The sequence below is a fragment of the Somniosus microcephalus genome, chromosome 11, assembly GCF_052327205.1.
Source record: "Somniosus microcephalus isolate GS21.2 chromosome 11, FLI_Smic_1.0, whole genome shotgun sequence".
Taxonomy (NCBI): domain Eukaryota; kingdom Metazoa; phylum Chordata; class Chondrichthyes; order Squaliformes; family Somniosidae; genus Somniosus; species Somniosus microcephalus.
Genome location: NC_140997.1, coordinates 81,287,152 through 81,306,767, shown reverse-complemented (window position 1 = coordinate 81,306,767; position 19,616 = coordinate 81,287,152). Strand labels below are relative to the sequence as shown.

At 52.6% G+C, this 19,616-nt stretch overlaps 1 protein-coding gene across 4 annotated transcripts in view; it reads right to left on the bottom strand.

The window, feature by feature from the left end:
- alg1 (ALG1 chitobiosyldiphosphodolichol beta-mannosyltransferase) overlaps nt 1-19,616 on the bottom strand; it is a 69,090-nt gene that overhangs the window by 15,891 nt on the left and 33,583 nt on the right. For 2 of the 4 annotated variants that reach the window (XM_086000906.1, XM_086000907.1), the window contains exons 9-12: nt 16,944-17,003; nt 13,289-13,399; nt 12,728-12,842; nt 11,819-11,894 (exon numbers count right to left, since the gene is read on the bottom strand). In XM_086000906.1, the coding sequence (XP_085857032.1) occupies nt 11,819-11,894; nt 12,728-12,842; nt 13,289-13,399; nt 16,944-17,003 (362 nt within the window). Of the gene's footprint in view, nt 1-11,743; nt 11,895-12,727; nt 12,843-13,288; nt 13,400-16,943; nt 17,004-19,616 lie in introns of all 4 variants that reach the window. The other 2 variants (XR_015079971.1, XM_086000908.1) reach the window with 2 other exon arrangements.

Below are 19,616 nucleotides of genomic sequence, written 5' to 3'. Positions count from 1 at the left end.
ATTGAAGGCCCATCAATTTTAATCACTAAAGAATACTAGGATGGATCGACTCCTAAAGCCAGAGCGTCTGGACTTGGATCCACATTCTGCTGAAGCATCAAATCAATTTGGACACTGGCTCAAATGCTTCCAACTCTTCGCGGGGGCCTCATCCGCTAGTGAGGTAGATAAACTGAGTCTACTGACTACTCGCGTAAGTCATCGGATTTATTCGTTCATCCAGGACGCCACCTCTTACACGGAGGCCATCACTATCCTGAAGGCCCAATACCAGAGGCCGGTAAACGAAGTATACGCCAGACATCTGCTGGCTACACGCAGGCAGCGACCAGAGGAATCGATGGACGATTTCTTACAGGGCCTGAAGGACCTGGTCCGGGACTGTAACTGCAAGGCCGTGACGGCCAACGCGTACTCTGACGAATTGGTCCGCGATTCCTTCATCACGGGCCTCAAATCGAATCATCCGGCAGAGACTGCTGGAGGTGGTGGTCCTGGACTTAAAAAAGGCAGTGGCGCGATCGCTGGACGTGGCCCAGAAAACTCTGACTCTGACTCTTATTCTTCCGGCCATGCGGCCCTCACCGCCTCGTGCGCGCCGAGGGAGCCGCCACCTTGGAATCAGCCATCTTCCCCATCCAGGTTTCAGACCAGCTCTACGCCGCCGGAGTCCCCACACAGAAGTTCACCCAGGAGTCCTACTACAGCGGCAATGTCTCGAGGCCCGAAATGCTACTTCTGCGGCCAGACAACGATGCCCAGCGAAGGACGCTACATGCTTCAAATGTAAGAAAAAGGGGCATTTTAGCAAAGTCTGCAGGGGAAATCTGATTTCCAACTCAGTCACCGCCTCGTGCGGGCCGCCATCTTGGGATCTGCCATCTTTTCCCGACTCAACGGCCGCCCAGGGCTCAACAGTGGCTTCGATCACGGTGGATCAATCCAGGCCACACCCGTTGACAAAATCCATGATGGACATACAGGTAAACAGGAATTTAACGATATGTTTAATTGACTGTGGGAGTACCGAGAGTTTTATCCACCCTAGCCTGGTACGGCGGCACTCATTAACGGTAACACCTACACGGAGCAGAATTGCTATGGCTGCTAAGCCCCACACTTCGGACATTTTGGGCTACTGTGTGGTAACACTGACTGTAAACGGCACGGACTACAAGGATTTTAAACTCCTCGTGATGCCAGAACTCTGTGTTAATGTAATCTTGGGCCTGGACTTCCAGTGCCACCACGAAAGTGTCACGCTAGCATATGGCGGGTCCCAGCCGCCACTCACAGTCTGTGGCCTATCAACCTTAAAAATCAGCCCGCCCTCTTTATTCGCTAATCTCGCTCCGAACTGTAGGCCCATAGCGACCAAAAGTAGACGGTACAGTCTGGAAGACAGACACTTTATCAAGGCGGAAGTGGACAGACGCCCATGGCGTGCCCAAGTAGTCATAGTTAAAAATAGCGAAAAGAAACGGATGGTAATTGACTACAGCCAGACTGTTAATATTTATACACAGCTGGACGCCTACCCTTTACCCCGCATATCAGAAATGGTCAACCAGATTGCGCAATACCGAGTCTTCTCGACCACCGACCTCAAATCTGCGTATCACCAGCTCCCCATTAGAACGGAGGACCGCCCATACACCGCCTTCGAGGCGAACGGGCGCCTCTACCATTTTCTCAGAGTGCCCTTCGGGGTAACAAACAGGGTCTCGGTCTTCCAACGTGAGATGGACCGCATGGTTGACGAGAATAAACAACAAGCTACCTACCCCTATCTGGACAATGTCACTATCTGCGGGCACAACCAGCAAGACCATGATCTAAATCTTGCGAGATTTTTAAAAACTGCCCTAAAGCTGAATCTAACCTACAACGAAGACAAATGTGTCTTCACCACAACTCGTCTCTGTATCCTCGGCTGTGTGGTGGAAGATGGGTTAATTGGACCGGACCCCGACCGATTACGCCCCCGAAAGGAACTGCCCCTGCCACACAATCCCAAAGCTTTAAAAAGGTGCCTGGGACTTTTTTCGTATTATGCCCAATGGGTGCCCAATTACTCTGATAAGGCCCGACCCCTCATTAAATCGACGTCCTTCCCACTATCAGCTGAAGCTCGGGAGGCTTTCACCAGTATTAAACAGGACATTGAAAGGGCTGCAGTGTGTGCAGTGGATGAATGCATTCCCTTTCAAGTCGAAAGTGATGCGTCAGACTTTGCCTTAGCTGCGACCCTCAATCAGGCTGGGAGACCTGTGGCCTTTTTCTCCCGAACCCTTCAGGGACCTGAAATCAGGCACTCTTCTGTCGAGAAGGAGGCACAGGCTACAGTGGAGGCAGTGCGGCACTGGAGACACTACCTAGCCGGCAAACGTTTCACCCTGCTCACCGACCAGCGGTCGGTGGCTTTCATGTTTAATAACAAAGGGGGGAAATCAAGAATGACAAAATACTCAGGTGGAGGATCGAACTATCCACGTTCGACTATGATATTATGTACAGGCCGGGAGCCCTTAATGAACCCCCAGACGCCCTATCGTGGGGAATGTGTGCCAGCATTCATACGGACAAATTACAGGGTCTCCACAACGACCTCTGTCACCCAGGGGTCACCCGACTATACCATTTTATAAAGTCCCGCAATCTGCCCCACTCCATCGAGGAGGTCAGGGCAATGACCAGAGCCTGCCGCATCTGTGCGGAATGCAAGCCTCGTTTCTACAGGCCTGACCGTGCACACCTTATCAAAACCACACAGCCATTCGAGCGCCTAAGTCTGGACTTCAAGGGACCCCTTCCCTCTGCTGACCGTAACGTATACTTCCTCAATATCATTGATGAATATTCCCGCTTCCCCTTCGCCATTCCCTGCCCAGACATGACCAGTGCCACGGTCATCAAGTGTCTCTGTAATCTATTCTGCATGTTTGGCATGCCGAACTACATACACAGCGATAGGGGGATGTCATTCACGAGTGACGAGCTGCGCCAGTTCTTGCTCTCGAAGGGGATAGCCACTAGCAGAACCACTAGCTACAACCCCCGGGGTAATGGGCAAGTGGAAAGGGAGAATGCTACTGTTTGGAAGGCTGTCACGTTAGCCTTAAAGTCAAAAGGCCTTCCGACCTCCCGCTGGCAGGAAGTCCTCCCAGACGTGCTCCACTCCATAAGGTCTCTTATGTACTGCCACTAACGCTACCCCTCACGAAAAGATGTTCGTTTTCCCCGGAAATCCACCTCGGGCATATCTCTACCCGCGTGGCTGACGTCTCCGGGGACAGTACTATTGCGGAAGCACGCGAGAGGCCATAAAACGGACCCCCTTGTGGAAAAGGTACAGCTCCTCCATGCAAACCCTCAGTACGCCTATATCAAATACTCTGACGGGCGAGAGGACACTGTTTCCATAAAAGACCGCTCCCTCGGGGAGCGGAGAGAACGATGGGAGACTACCCAATGAAGACCAACACTACAAAGAGACAGGACGCCCAGAGGTATCAATACCCAACTTTAACCTGGAGGACACTGCAGATAACCTGGAAGACACTGCGGAGGCCCGGACAGCGGAGGAACCAGAATCCACTCCCTTAGAGGCACCCCAACCGGCTTTGCGCCGATCACTGAGAACTGCAAAACCTCCTGACAGACTCGCTTATACCAACTTTTAAGAAACATCACCCCGATGGACTAAATCTATAGAAGGGGTGAATGTAATGAAATCTGTTTGTCTTGATCCTGTATTCGTTTTGCACTCATGTATATTACCCTCCCCCACTGTGTATAGTTTCACTTCCTCTTTCCCGACTAACCTGGGAGGTTCCAGGTCTTGGCTCTTGGCTCCGCCCCTGACTTCTCTTACATAAAGATTCCAGGATCTGTATGACTCATTCCTGTGAACCAGTCGGCGTGTTGAGATGTTAGCTCTGATCTTAGTGATTAAAAGCCAACTTGTTTAAGTCTATAACTTCTAGTTTTGTGGTTATTGAAGGCCCATCAATCTTTTATAATTGATTCTAGCATTTTCCCCACTACCGATGTCAGGCTTATAATTCCCCGCTTTTTCGCTACCACCTTTTTTGAATAGTGGGGTAACATTAGCTACCCTCCAATCCATGGGTACTGTTCCAGAGTCTATCGAGTTCTGGAAGAGGACCAGCAATGCATCTACTATTTCTAGGGCCACTTCCTTAAGTACCCTGGGATGTAGATTATCAGGCCCTGGGGATTTGTCGGCCTTCAGTCCCATCAATTTTCCTAACACCATTTCCCTACAAATACTGATTTCTTTCAGTTCCACCCTTTCATCAGACCCTATGTTCCCTGGCATCTCTGGGGGGTTATTTGTGTCCTCCTTTGTGAAGACAGAACCAAAGTATGTATTTAATTGGTCTGCCATTTCTTTGTTCCCCATTATAAATTCCCCTGATTCTGACTGCAAGGGACCTACGCTTGACTTCACCAATCTTTTTCTCTTCACATATCTATAAAAGCTTTTACAGTCAGTTTTTATGTTCCCTGATAGCTTACTCTCATATTCTATTTTCCCTTTCTTAATTAATCCCTTTGTCCTCCTTTGTTGAATCCTAAACTGCTCCCAATCCTCAGGATTATTGCTTTTTCTGGCCAATTTATATGTCCTCTCCTTGGATCTTATGCTATCCCTAATTTCCCTTGTTAGCCACGGTTGAGTCACCTTTTTTGTTTTATTTTTATGCCAAACTGGGATGAACAAATTCTGTAGCTCATCCATTCGGTCTTTGAATGTTTGCCATTGCCTATCCACTGTCAACCCTTTGAGTGCCATTCCCCAATCAATACTACCCAACTCGCTCCTCAGACCATCGTAGTTTCCTTTATTTAAATTGAGGACCCTAGTCTCTGAGTCTGGTAAAGAAGTTTCTTCTGAATTCCCTATTTAGATTTCTTGGTGACTATCTTATATTGATAGCCTCTAGTTTTGCTTCCTGTGTCAGGCACTGGGCAGGTTAGGCAAGGGCAGATTAGAGCTATTAATGCGTGGCTTGAGAGATGTTGCAGGTGGGAGGGTTTCAGATTTCTAGGACACACAGACAGTTCTGGGAAAGGGGGAAGCTGTTCAGGAGGGACTGATCACCTGAACTGGAGAGTTACTAATGTACTTGCAGAAAGAGTATATAAGGCAACGGGGGTGGATTTAAACTAGTATGGCGGGGAGAGGGGAAAGCAGAACAGAATTTACCTGAAGTATAATTAGGAAAGAAGGAGTAATGATAAAGGATAACCTGAATTGTTTCTATATGAATGCAAGGAGTACAAGGAATAAAATTTAGGAACTTGAAGTGTTGGTATACAGGGAGGAAATAGATGTTGCAGGAGTGACTGAAAGCTGGTTGAAATGGAGAGTTAACTTGCAGGGTTTTATTGGTTTAGGAAGATAAGGCAATAGCTGGGCTGGCATTTGTTAGAGAGGAACTAGTTACAACAGAGTTGGATGCTGGAAGAGCTAGTGAGTCCCTTTAGGTAGAATTAAAGAACTATAAAGAGAAAACATTAGTAATAGGAATATGCTACAGGCCACCAAATAATCAACAGGAGGCTGATGCAATTTTGTGGGAGATGATAAGACAAATCTTCAGTAGTAATCCTGGGGGATTTCAATCTTCCTCATTGTGGTAAACCACTGTTAACCTGTACATGCCTGTGTGGTAAACCACTGTTAACCCTGTACAAGTCCAGGCATGTCTCAGCCCCTGGCTCCACCCCTAAGCCTGGGTATAAAGGTGACTCACCACCCTTCCCCCAGGAGCTCTTAGGATGGATTCACTAGCAGAGGCATGCTCTAGTTCTTAGTCAATAAAAGCCTACTTCATTTAAGTCCATCTCGTAGTCTTTGGTATTGTTGATAGCGCATCAATTTTATTGACTAATTTTCAACATGGAGCAAATCTTGAAGCCGGAACGTTTAGACCTGGATCCTCAAGCAGCAGATGCAGCCAATAACTTCGAACACTGGCTGAGCTGTTTCGAAGCCTTCCTGGAGGCCTCCAGCACTACTGTCACTACAGATGATGCGAAACGGCTTGTCTTGAACTCACAGGTGAGCCACCGAGTCTACTCGATCATCCGAGACGCCACTACTTACGCGGCCGCCATCGCGACGCTAAAGGAACAATACGTGAGGCCTGTTAACGAGGTCTACGCCAGACACCTGCTGGCTACCCGAAAACAGTGCCCCGGGGAATCGGGCGCTGAATATTTACTGGCACTGAGAGTCCTCGGCCGGGACTGTAATTGCAAAGCGGTGACGGCCAAGGAATGCACGGAAGACCTGATCCGAGACGCCTACGTAGCCAGCATCAGGTCCAAATATACTCGGCAGAGGCTGCTGGAACAGAGGGGGCTCGACCTGCAGAAGACGGTGGCCCTCGCTAACTCGTTAGACGTGGCCCTCCAGAACATGGACGCCTACCCCCCTGACCGGATGGCCACGTGGATGCCACGGGAGCAGCCATCTTGGGACCCGGTAAGGCCACAAGCCGCCAGCAGCCCAACTACAGCTGCAATGACCAGAGGCCAGAAATGCTACTTCTGCGGCCAGGCCAAGCACCCCAGACAGCAATGCCCAGCAAAGGACGCGACCTGCTCCAAATGCGGCAAGAAAGGACACTACACGAGAGTGTGCAAGGCGAAATCGACCCCCAATTCCAGCAGTGCCACGTGTGAACCGTACAGGCCACCATTTTGGACCCCACCAACCACGTGAGAGCCGTGCGGGCCGCCATTTTGGACACCATCAGCCGAGGGGGAGCCGCCATCTTGGACACCATCTCGGGACCAGGCCCTCGGCGCGGGCGAATACTACAGCGACCCACCGACCTCGACGATGGCCTCCATCACCCTGGACCAATCTCGGCCCCACCAACTAGCCAGGTCCATGATGAACGTAAAGGTAAATGGCCATGCCACAAATTGCCTTTTCGACTGCGGAAGCACGGAGAGCTTCATCCACCCCGACACGGTGCGACGCTACTCCCTACCGGTTATGCGCACACGCCACCAGGTCTTTATGGCCTCAAAGTCCCATACGGCGGACGTCGGCGGCTACTGTGTAGCAACTCTGACCGTGAACGGCGTGGAGTAGAGAGTTTAAATTCCTCATCCTGCCACAGCTCTGCGCTCCCGTACTGCTAGGATTAGACTTCCAGTGCCATCTGGAGAGCATCACGATGGCATATGGCGGGCCCCTGCCCCCACTTACAGTCTGCAGCCAGCAGAATTTAAACACGGCGCCACGCAAAGTATGCAGCCTGTCCACCCTGAAGGTCAAACCCCCCCCGTTGTTCGCTAACCTCGCCAAAGACTGCAAGCCAATTGCTACTAAAAGCAGGCGGTACAGTGCCGGGGATAGGAGCTTTATTAAATCAGAAGTACAAAGACTCCTGAGGGAAGGGATTATCGAGGGCAGCACCAGCCCATGGCGAGCCCAAATGGTGGTAGTAAAGACCGGCAAAAAACAGCGCCTGGTTATTGATTACAGCCAGACGATCAATCGATACACGCAATTAGACGCATGCCCACTTCCCCGCATATCTGACATGGTCAACCAGATAGCACAATACCGGGTATTCTCGACGATTGATCTGAAGTCGGCATACCACCAGCTCCCCATCAGGCCTGAGGACCGCCAGTACACGGCCTTCGAGGCTGACGGTCGCCTCTACCACTTCCTCTGAGTCCCCTTCGGTGTCACCAACGGGGTCTCAGTCTTCCAAAGGGAGATGGACCGGATGGTTGACCAGAACGCGCTGCAGGCCACCTTCCCCTATCTAGACAACGTCACCATCTGCGGCCATGACCGGCAGGACCACGACGCCAACCTAGAAAAATTCCTCCGTACGGCCCAACGGCTGAATCTGACATACAACAGAGAAAAATGTATGTTCCGCACCGCGCGCCTCGCTATTCTTGGCTGCGTGGTGGAAAACGGAGTCATCGGCCCCGACCCCGACCGAATGCGCCCCCTCCTGGAACTACCCCCCCCCCCACTGCCTAAAAGCCCTGAAGAGATGCCTAGGGTTCTTCTCTTACTACGCCCAGTGGGTGCCCAACTATGCGGACAAAGCCCGGCCCCTCATCAAGTCAACCTCCTTCCCCCTGACGGCAGAGGCCCGTGCGGCCTTCACCCTCATAAAAGAGGACATTGCGAAGGCCACAATGCACGCAGTGGATGAGTCCATCCCTTTCCAAGTGGAGAGCGATGCATCCGACTTCGCCCTAGCCGCAACCCTTAACCAGGCGGGGAGACCCGTGGCCTTCTTTTCGCGGACCCTCCAGGGCCCCGAAATTCGACACTCCTCAGTCGAGAAGGAGGCCCAGGCGATAGTGGAGGCTGTACGGCACTGGAGACATTACCTGGCCGGTAAACGTTTCACCCTGCTCACTGACCAATGGTCAGTAGCATTTATGTTTAACAACAGACAAAGGGGGAAAATCAAAAATGATAAGATATTGCGGTGGAGGATCGAGTTATCCACCTACAACTACGATATCTTATACCGGCCCGGGAAACTTAATGAGCCCCCAGACGCCCTATCCCGTGGGACATGTGCCAACGCACAAGTCGATAGGCTACGGACCCTCCACAATGATCTCTGCCACCCGGGGGTCACCAGGTTCTTCCACTTTATTAAAACTCGCAACCTGCCTTACTCCATCAAGGAGGTCAGGACCATGACCAGGAACTGCCAGGTCTGCGCCGAATGCAAACCGCATTTTTATAGGCCAGACAGGGCACACCTGATTAAAGCCACCCGCCCCTTCGAACATCTCAGCGTCAATTTCAAGGGGCCCCTTCCCTCCTCTGACCGCAACACGTACTTCCTCAATATTATTGACGAGTACTCCCGTTTCCCCTTCGCCATCCCCTGCCCGGACATGACCAGCGCCACAGTCATCAGGTGCCTCCACGACCTGTTCGCCATATTTGGCTTCCCCAATTACATCCACAACGACAGGGGCTCGTCGTTCATGAGCGACGAGCTGCGCCAGTACCTGCTCGAGAAGGGCATAGCCACGAGCAGGACTACCAGCTACAACCCCCGGGGTAACGGACAGGTAGAGAGGGAGAACGCAACGGTGTGGAAGACCGCCACGCTCGCCCTAAAATCCAAGGGCCTCCCAATCTCCCGCTGGCAAGATGTCCTCCCCGATGAGCTCCACTCCATACGATCACTGCTCCTTACTGCCACAAACGCCACCCCTCACGAGAAGATGTTCGTCTTCCCCAGGAAATCCACCTCGGGGACATCACTACCGCCATGGCTGACGTCTCCAGGACCCGTCCTGCTCAGGAAACACGTGAGGAGCCATAAGACGGACCCCCTGGTCGAAAAGGTTCACCTCCTCCACGCCAACCCACAGTACGCCTACGTGGCGTATCCTGACGGGCGGGAGGACACAGTCTCAATTCGAGACCTCGCACCCTCAGGTAACACCCGAAACACCATCGATCACCATCCACTACCTCCACCCACCACCACTACCCACGACGCACCACCGGGGTGTCTACCACGAACTGACGACATGCCGGTGCCATCCCTACCCCGAGAGGACGACACGCCAGTGCTCCGTCCCACGCGAGAAGCGGCCGCGGGCAAAGAACCGCCGCAACCGGCACCACGAAGATCATTACGGCAGACAAGACCCCCGGAGAGACTTTCGTATACGAACTTTTGAAACACTTCACCCCGCCGGACTTTTTTAAACGAGGGGTGAATGTGGTAAACCACTGTTAACCTGTACATGCCTGTGTGGTAAACCACTGTTAACCCTGTACAAGTCCAGGCATGTCTCAGCCCCTGGCTCCACCCCTAAGCCTGGGTATAAAGGTGACTCACCACCCTTCCCCCGGGAGTTCTTAGGATGGATTCACTAGCAGAGGCATGCTCTAGTTCTTAGTCAATAAAAGCCTACTTCATTTAAGTCCATCTCATAGTCTTTGGTATTGTTGATAGCGCATCACTCATATCAACTGGAGTGGCCAAAAGGACAATCTGCATGTGAGCAGGAATTTACTGAAACTGTGAGGGACTTGTTTTGAAAACAGTACGTTAAGAAACCCAGATGCAAGATTGGATTTAGTTCTAACAAATAAGCAAAGTAGAAGTAAGAGAACATTAGGGATTTAGTGACCGTAATCTGACATTCAGGGTTGACATGAGGATAGTAAACAAAGCAAGGCAATTAAGAAGCTGATTTTAAGAGTGTGAGAATGGTAAAATGAGATGTGGAATGAAAATTCAATAGTTTCGAGGGGATAGTTTTTAAGATGCAGAAGGAATTTAATCGGTGAAATAGGCCAGGAATGGAATGAGAGAGCAAAGCCAGTGGTGGCTTACTAACAAGGTTGTGAAAGGCATTAGAGAGAAAGATAAAGCATACAAATTTTTTTAATGTTCATGAAATGAACAGGATAGGGAAATCTATAAAGATAGGCTAATGTATGCCAAGAAACTGATATGGGCTGCAAAGAGGGATCAGAAGGAAAACGTCTCTGAAAACATGAAGCAGAACAGCATGTGAGGAATAAACAAAGGGTGGAAAGAGCGGTTGGTCCACTAAAAACTGACAATGGGGAAGTGATGTTTGAAGATCGAGAAATTGCTGAAGTATGCAAAGGAAATGGGGCTACAGTTCAAAGATGAATGAGGAGGTTGTTGAAGCCTAAGGTAGACAATGCTCCTGGCTGACGACTTTCATCCCAGGATTCTGAAAACAATGGCTCAAACGATTGCAAGTCTTCTTGCAGATATTTTTCAGATTTCAGTGGACTCGGGTCAAATCTTGAGGGGCGTGAGCTAATCTGAGACAGTCAGCATGGTTTTAGAAGTGGGAGGTTATGCTTGACGAATTGATTGGATTGCTTTGAGGAAATTTCAAAAAGGATATTCTATTATTAGAGGGGGTACAGAGAAGAGCTACATGGTTGATCTCGGAATTTAAGGGAATGACTTGAGGAAAGGTTGACTGCCCTGGGTCTCGTCAGATAGTGAGTACTTTAACAGGTTGATATGGGTAAAAGAGCATCATAGATTAATTGGTATAGAGTGAGAGGGAGATAGAAAGACAGAGAATCTGAAATCCAGAGACATTTCGGTGCAATAACAGACAGCTTGAGCAAGATATGGGATAAACGCAGATGTGTAGATGTAATTAACTGTACTCCTGTAGACAAGAGACATTTGGCTGAGTATTATACCACATGATTTTAGCAGTATATAAGTTTACAATAGTTAAGCAGGCTTGGAAGTATAGTGGGAAAGAGCCGAATATGGCAACCTTCCAGAGATAAGGAATGAGTTAATATTTGTACCACAAGGCTGGACAAATTTGGTTTGGGGCAGTTTTTCAGAAAGAAAATTGCATATGGTGCTGTGGTTAAATCATATCCCAAAAGTGGGTGTGTTATAGATTAGGTTTAAAAGTTAGTGTATCCTAGTGACCTGCAGGCAGCTGAAGCTGAAGACGTCCAAGGTTTCATCCAAAGGGTTGTCTACAGAGAGATTTGCGGACATGCATCACTTGCAAGTTTACTATGATTGCTATATCAATATAAGATAGAGGACACGAAATCTGCTAAATCTTGAATTTCTTAATAAAGTATTAAAGTTGGTGACTCTAGACTCTCAGACCCATTCATTTAGGGGATATGGCAGAAGCCAAAATCTTACAAGTATGTGGAATAGATTACCGGCACAGGTGGTGGAACAAGAAACCTTAATGGGTTTCACATCCACTATTTCTTTCAGTGCAGTAGTTGCTTTACCTTTAGTTGCTCAGCCAGTTCATGGGAATTTTTAAATATTAAGCCATTTTCTTCATGTTTCACAAGTTCATGTAAACTGTAAAATGAGGGGAAAAAGTTAGTTTATCTTAATTACCAGAGAAAGAACTATTTAAGGAAGAGTGGAGGAGGCAGGGAGCAGGAAGGTCATAGAGGGTAGGGTCGTAAAGAGGGGAGAAAGGACGGCAATTAATAAACATCTGTAAATCAATATCAGGGAATTGGTTGGAATTGAGACTGGGCGGCACTAGTAGCAAGTGCAGAGGTCTGAACTTCCAAAATTTTATGAAAAGGTAAAAAAATGCTGTTGTCAAAATTGATGAAGAAAAAAATAAAAATTCTCTATTTAAAAATACAAATTTGAACCCATCTCTCCAGGCAGGGAGGCTGCAGTGCTGGCTGCCCTGGGGGGGGCATGGAGGCACTGAAGCTACTTTGCTGACAAGAGTTGTGGGAATCTGCTGGTTCTGAAACTCCAATTTAGTGATAGCGTTAGTCCTACTGGTGTAACTGGGACTATGAAGATAATAGCTGTATGCTTAACAACAGGAAACCCTATTGAGTGGACACCTACAGGCATAATGAACTGTTGACATTTAACAAACCAAAAGCCCATATGAGATGTTTACCTGCCTCTGGAACATGTGATCCACTTACCAATTTTTGTAATACATTAATAAAACAATAGTGTCTCATGATACACAAATATACTGACAAGTTTGGCCAGCCCCATTTTTAATGAGAGGAAATCATTTAATACTATTTTTTCTTTTAACTTTAACAAACCCTGTTAACAGACAACAATCTATAACAAAACTACTCCCATTCAGAATTCATAGGGGTGGAAGTGAAAGAAAGAATCAGAAAGGTCATACTCTGCCTTATACGTACCACTGGAAATCAATTGCACACACAGGCAAACAGCAACCAAACATGTCTACCACCTTCATAGGCAAATCTAGCCCACTGGTTGATTTATGAAGACAAACTCCTAGATCACCAGAGCCTGCAAAATTGTTACAGGATATAAGTTGTGGAGAAAAAAATACATTAAAATAAATGTTCGATTTCACTGCATTGTGGAACTTCTGTTTCAGTAGAAAATAATTTAGTGAAAATATTTTTCAACAACCTTTGGGAATTTTAAACCCTTAAGTGATTTTAATGAACAAAGTTGTAGGGTCCTATAGCTTTACACAATTTCCAATCTTTGTACAGATACTATAAAATTCTTCACCTTCAGAACCAGATTTTACCACCAAATATTAAAGCTCAATTATGTTCCCTAGAGAGCAAATCAACTAGAAATATTAAGGCTGAGATCAGCATAAATGTATAATGAAAGGGTTGAAAAAGATTCATTTTCCTATTCTCATCAAACATTTATTAAAATTACTGCCAATATACTGTAACACAAATAACACACCTATTCAATTATCTGAGGATTTTTACCTAGCAGCACTGGATAGTCCTCAGCTTCCAGCCATGGGGTGCAAATATGAACATATTTAAAATGAATTTTTTCAATGAGATGGTTATAAAATTCCTTTAGCGGACCCTTCCCTGAAAAACAGGAAACTAAGTTTAAACACCAAATATACATTCAATGAAACAGCGAGAGGGGGGGGGGGGGAAAGCGAGAGGGGGGGAAAGCGAGAGGGGGGGGAAGCGAGAGGGGGGCTGGGGGGGGGGGAAAGCGAGAGGGGGGCTGGGGGGGAAAGCGAGAGGGGGGCTGGGGGGGAAAGCGAGAGGGGGGCTGGGGGGGAAAGCGAGAGGGGGGCTGGGGGGGAAAGCGAGAGGGGGGCTGGGGGGGAAAGCGAGAGGGGGGCTGGGGGGGAAAGCGAGAGGGGGGCTGGGGGGGAAAGCGAGAGGGGGGCTGGGGGGGAAAGCGAGAGGGGGGCTGGGGGGGAAAGCGAGAGGGGGGCTGGGGGGGAAAGCGAGAGGGGGGCTGGGGGGAAGCGAGAGGGGGGCTGGGGGGGAAAGCGAGAGGGGGGCTGGGGGGGAAAGCGAGAGGGGGGCTGGGGGGGAAAGCGAGAGGGGGGCTGGGGGGGAAAGCGAGAGGGGGGCTGGGGGGGAAAGCGAGAGGGGGGCTGGGGGGGAAAGCGAGAGGGGGGCTGGGGGGGAAAGCGAGAGGGGGGCTGGGGGGGAAAGCGAGAGGGGGCTGGGGGGGAAAGCGAGAGGGGGGCTGGGGGGGAAAGCGAGAGGGGGGCTGGGGGGGAAAGCGAGAGGGGGGCTGGGGGGGAAAGCGAGAGGGGGGCTGGGGGGGAAAGCGAGAGGGGGGCTGGGGGGGAAAGCGAGAGGGGGGCTGGGGGGGAAAGCGAGAGGGGGGCTGGGGGGGAAAGCGAGAGGGGGGCTGGGGGGGAAAGCGAGAGGGGGGCTGGGGGGGAAAGCGAGAGGGGGGCTGGGGGGGAAAGCGAGAGGGGGGCTGGGGGGGAAAGCGAGAGGGGGGCTGGGGGGGAAAGCGAGAGGGGGGCTGGGGGGGAAAGCGAGAGGGGGGCTGGGGGGGAAAGCGAGAGGGGGGCTGGGGGGGAAAGCGAGAGGGGGGCTGGGGGGGAAAGCGAGAGGGGGGCTGGGGGGGAAAGCGAGAGGGGGGCTGGGGGGGAAAGCGAGAGGGGGGCTGGGGGGGAAAGCGAGAGGGGGGCTGGGGGGGAAAGCGAGAGGGGGGCTGGGGGGGAAAGCGAGAGGGGGGCTGGGGGGGAAAGCGAGAGGGGGGCTGGGGGGGAAAGCGAGAGGGGGGCTGGGGGGGAAAGCGAGAGGGGGGCTGGGGGGGAAAGCGAGAGGGGGGCTGGGGGGGAAAGCGAGAGGGGGGCTGGGGGGGAAAGCGAGAGGGGGGCTGGGGGGGAAAGCGAGAGGGGGGCTGGGGGGGAAAGCGAGAGGGGGGCTGGGGGGGAAAGCGAGAGGGGGGCTGGGGGGGAAAGCGAGAGGGGGGCTGGGGGGGAAAGCGAGAGGGGGCTGGGGGGGAAAGCGAGAGGGGGCTGGGGGGGAAAGCGAGAGGGGGCTGGGGGGGAAAGCGAGAGGGGGGCTGGGGGGGAAAGCGAGAGGGGGGCTGGGGGGGAAAGCGAGAGGGGGGCTGGGGGGGAAAGCGAGAGGGGGGCTGGGGGGGAAAGCGAGAGGGGGGCTGGGGGGGAAAGCGAGAGGGGGCTGGGGGGGAAAGCGAGAGGGGGCTGGGGGGGAAAGCGAGAGGGGGGCTGGGGGGGAAAGCGAGAGGGGGGCTGGGGGGGAAAGCGAGAGGGGGGCTGGGGGGGAAAGCGAGAGGGGGGCTGGGGGGGAAAGCGAGAGAGGGGCTGGGGGGGAAAGCGAGAGGGGGGCTGGGGGGGAAAGCGAGAGGGGGGCTGGGGGGGAAAGCGAGAGGGGGGCTGGGGGGGAAAGCGAGAGGGGGGCTGGGGGGGAAAGCGAGAGGGGGGCTGGGGGGGAAAGCGAGAGGGGGGCTGGGGGGGAAAGCGAGAGGGGGGCTGGGGGGGAAAGCGAGAGGGGGGCTGGGGGGGAAAGCGAGAGGGGGGCTGGGGGGAAAGCGAGAGGGGGGCTGGGGGGGAAAGCGAGAGGGGGGCTGGGGGGGAAAGCGAGAGGGGGGCTGGGGGGGAAAGCGAGAGGGGGGCTGGGGGGGAAAGCGAGAGGGGGGCTGGGGGGGAAAGCGAGAGGGGGGCTGGGGGAGAAAGCGAGAGGGGGGCTGGGGGGGAAAGCGAGAGGGGGGCTGGGGGGGGAAAGCGAGAGGGGGGCTGGGGGGGGAAGCGAGAGGGGGGCTGGGGGGGGAAGCGAGAGGGGGGCTGGGGGGGGAAGCGAGAGGGGGGCTGGGGGGGGAAGCGAGAGGGGGGCTGGGGGGGGAAGCGAGAGGGGGGCTGGGGGGGGAAGCGAGAGGGGGGCTGGGGGGGGAAGCGAGAGGGGGGCTGGGGGGGGAAGCGAGAGGGGGGCTGGGGGGGGAAGCGAGAGGGGGGCTGGGGGGGGAAGCGAGAGGGGGGCTGGGGGGGGAAGCGAGAGGGGGGCTGGGGGGGGAAGCGAGAGGGGGGCTGGGGGGGGAAGCGAGAGGGGGGCTGGGGGGGGAAGCGAGAGGGGGGCTGGGGGGGGAAGCGAGAGGGGGGCTGGGGGGGGAAGCGAGAGGGGGGCTGGGGGGGGAAGCGAGAGGGGGGCTGGGGGGGGAAGCGAGAGGGGGGCTGGGGGGGGAAGCGAGAGGGGGGCTGGGGGGGGAAGCGAGAGGGGGGCTGGGGGGGGAAGCGAGAGGGGGGCTGGGGGGGGAAGCGAGAGGGGGGCTGGGGGGGGAAAGCGAGAGGGGGGCTGGGGGGGGAAAGCGAGAGGGGGGCTGGGGGGGGAAAGCGAGAGGGGGGCTGGGGGGGAAAGCGAGAGGGGGGCTGGGGGGGAAAGCGAGAGGGGGCTGGGGGGGAAAGCGAGAGGGGGGCTGGGGGGGAAAGCGAGAGGGGGCTGGGGGGGAAAGCGAGAGGGGGCTGGGGGGGAAAGCGAGAGGGGGGCTGGGGGGGAAAGCGAGAGGGGGGCTGGGGGGGAAAGCGAGAGGGGGGCTGGGGGGGAAAGCGAGAGGGGGGCTGGGGGGGAAAGCGAGAGGGGGGCTGGGGGGGGAAAGCGAGAGGGGGGCTGGGGGGGAAAGCGAGGGGGGGCTGGGGGGGAAAGCGAGAGGGGGGCTGGGGGGGAAAGCGAGAGGGGGGCTGGGGGGGAAAGCGAGAGGGGGGCTGGGGGGGAAAGCGAGAGGGGGGCTGGGGGGGAAAGCGAGAGGGGGGCTGGGGGGGAAAGCGAGAGGGGGGCTGGGGGGGAAAGCGAGAGGGGGGCTGGGGGGGAAAGCGAGAGGGGGGCTGGGGGGGAAAGCGAGAGGGGGGCTGGGGGGGAAAGCGAGAGGGGGGCTGGGGGGGAAAGCGAGAGGGGGGCTGGGGGGGAAAGCGAGAGGGGGGCTGGGGGGGAAAGCGAGAGGGGGGCTGGGGGGGAAAGCGAGAGGGGGGCTGGGGGGGAAAGCGAGAGGGGGGCTGGGGGGGAAAGCGAGAGGGGGGCTGGGGGGGAAAGCGAGAGGGGGGCTGGGGGGGAAAGCGAGAGGGGGGCTGGGGGGGGGGGGAAGCGAGAAGGGATTTGGGGGAGAGAAAGAACAGATCAAATTTGCATTAAAATATACCTGTAATGGCACAGACAAGGGATGGTAATGTTATACCACTGGTTATGAAACCTTCATATTCTGTAAAAAGAACACAATTATACAAAATGCTTAATTTAGAAAAATGTTCATAAGCATTCCATAATTTCAAAAGCAAAATAGTACAAAGGCAATTCACCAATTATATTAGTTAATTTTTGTTTCATGAATAACTGGCTTACCACAAAACTGACTACTTGTCCAGAGCGATCACACTAAAATTTTAAAGAGTTATTTGGTTAAGGTGTTAGTCGTAGCACTCTTGTCTCTGAGTCAGAAGGTTGTGGGTTCAATCCCCACTCTGGAGACTTGAGCATCTAATCTAGACTGAGGAATGCTGCACTGTCGGAGTTGCCGTCTTTCGAATGAGATGTTATACTGAAGCCCCATTGCACGTCTCAGGTGGATGTATAAGATCCCAGGGCACTATTTGAAGACATGCAGGGAGTTACCCAGACATCCTGGCCAACATTCCTCCCTCAAGTAGCACCATCAAGTTTACTGGTCTCAATTGCTAGGAGCAAATTGGCTGCCACGTTTGCCTACAGAGCAGTGACTACATTTCAAAAGTAATCTATTCATTGAGACACTTTGGTTTGTCCAGAGGACACAGTAACATTTTATAAATGAAAATTCTTTGTTTCCTTTATTATTTCGCACCATTTTCTGCAGCAGTTCGCTGGCACTCAACCATTAAAATCCAAAGCTGGAACTGAGTGAACTCAGTCAGACTCTTGATGTTGCCCAAAACTTCCTTCCATAAATTCCCAAATACCATATGGACATTATGGTCTAGAAATTCAGGAGCACCCAGCTCCCCCCATGCACGAATGGAGAGATCCAAGGAGCCCTGGGTATTGAGCCTGGAACCTCATTTGAATAGGAAATGAGCAGCAGGAGCCCAAGAAGATAAGTGTGGCGAAAGATTGGGTCACTGCTTACGCCGCAGGTAAGTGATGGCCTTGGGGGCAGAGGTAGAATCGCCGGCCTCGGGGGAAGGAGAGCAATCAGTGGTCGTGGCCAATCGGAAGCCCCAGGGGAAGAGGGTGGGGAAAGAGGGATAGCAGCTGCAGCCCACGTGTCGGGGCTCTCGGGGCAAGTCATACAATCCTGGAATCATAGAATGATACTGCACAGAGGTCATTTGACCCATTGTAACTACGTGGCTCTTTGAAAGAGCTATCCAATTAATCCCACTCTCCTGCTCTTGCCCCATAGCCCTGTAATCTTTTTCCCCTTCAAGTATTTATCGAATTATCTTGTGAATGTTACTGATGAATCTGCTTCTATCACCCTTTCAGGCAGTGCATTTCAAACAACAACAACAAATTGTATTTATAAAGCGCCTTTAATGTAAAACATCCCAAGGCCCTTCACAGGAGCGTTATAAAACAAAATTTGACACCGAGCCACACAAGGAGGTATTAAGGCAGATGACCAAAAGCTTGGTCGAAGAGGTAGGTTTTACGCAGCGTCCTAAGGGAGGAGAGAGAAGTGGAGAGATTTAGGGTGGGAATTCCAGAGCTCAGGACCTAGGCAGCTGAAAGCACGGCTGCCAATGCTGGAGCAATTAAAATCAGGGAGATTCAAAAGGTCAGCATAGGCTATTCCCACAGACTCAGCCATACACGAGGTGATCTCGACAAGAATCTGGCAGATCCGCCACTCAGTCCCAATCAATCGGGAGTCAGGAATCAGTGACCCAAACAATTATTTCATCGGACCACTGACAAAACTGGATCACTCGCCACTGCAGGCATTTTATAATTACTAATAACTCCTATAGGGAATTCAGGAGAAACTTCTTTATCCAGAGAGTGGTTAAAATATGGAACTCGCTGCTATAAGGAGTAGTTGAGACGAATATAATAGATGCATTTGAGGGGAAGCTAGATACACACACAAGGGAGAAAAGAATAGGATATGCTGATAGGGCGAGATGAAGAGGGGTGGGAGGAGGCTCGTGTGGAGCATAAACACCAGCATAGACCAGTTGGGCTGAATGGCCTGTTTCTGTGTTGTAGTTCAATGTAACTTATTTGATTGAGTCTTCCAATTTTTCCTCCAAGGTAGGTGGCGCTGTGGCCTATTTAGCTTCCCGATACGCCAGATACATCTCCAAGATTGCTGTCACTGTGCTTTACAGCACTAGTCATGTCAGAGTTACTACAATCAGATCATAGGCATAGGCAAGAGGTAGCTTTGAAGGAGTGTTTTAAAGGAGGAGACAGGTAGAGAGGTAGAGAGGCAGAGAGGTTTAGGGAGGGAATTCCAGAGCTTAGGGCCCAGGCAGCTGAAGGCATAGCCGCCAATGGTGGAGCGATGGAAATCGGGGATGCATAAGAGACCAGAATTGGAGGAGTGCAGAGAAGAGGGCAGCACGGTGGCATAGTGGTTAGCACTGTTGCCTCACAGCGCCAGCGACCCGGGTTCGAATCCGGCCTCGGGCGACTGTCTGTGTGGAGTTTGCACATTCTCCCCTTGTTTGCGTGGGTTTTCTCCGGGTGCTCCGGTTTCCTCCCACAGTCCAAAGATGTGCAGGTTAGGTTGATTGGCTATGATAAATTGACCCTTAGTGTTAGGGGGATTAAATACGTGGGGTTACAGGGATAGGGTGGGATATGTGTTGGTGTAGGGGTTACGGGGATTGGGTGG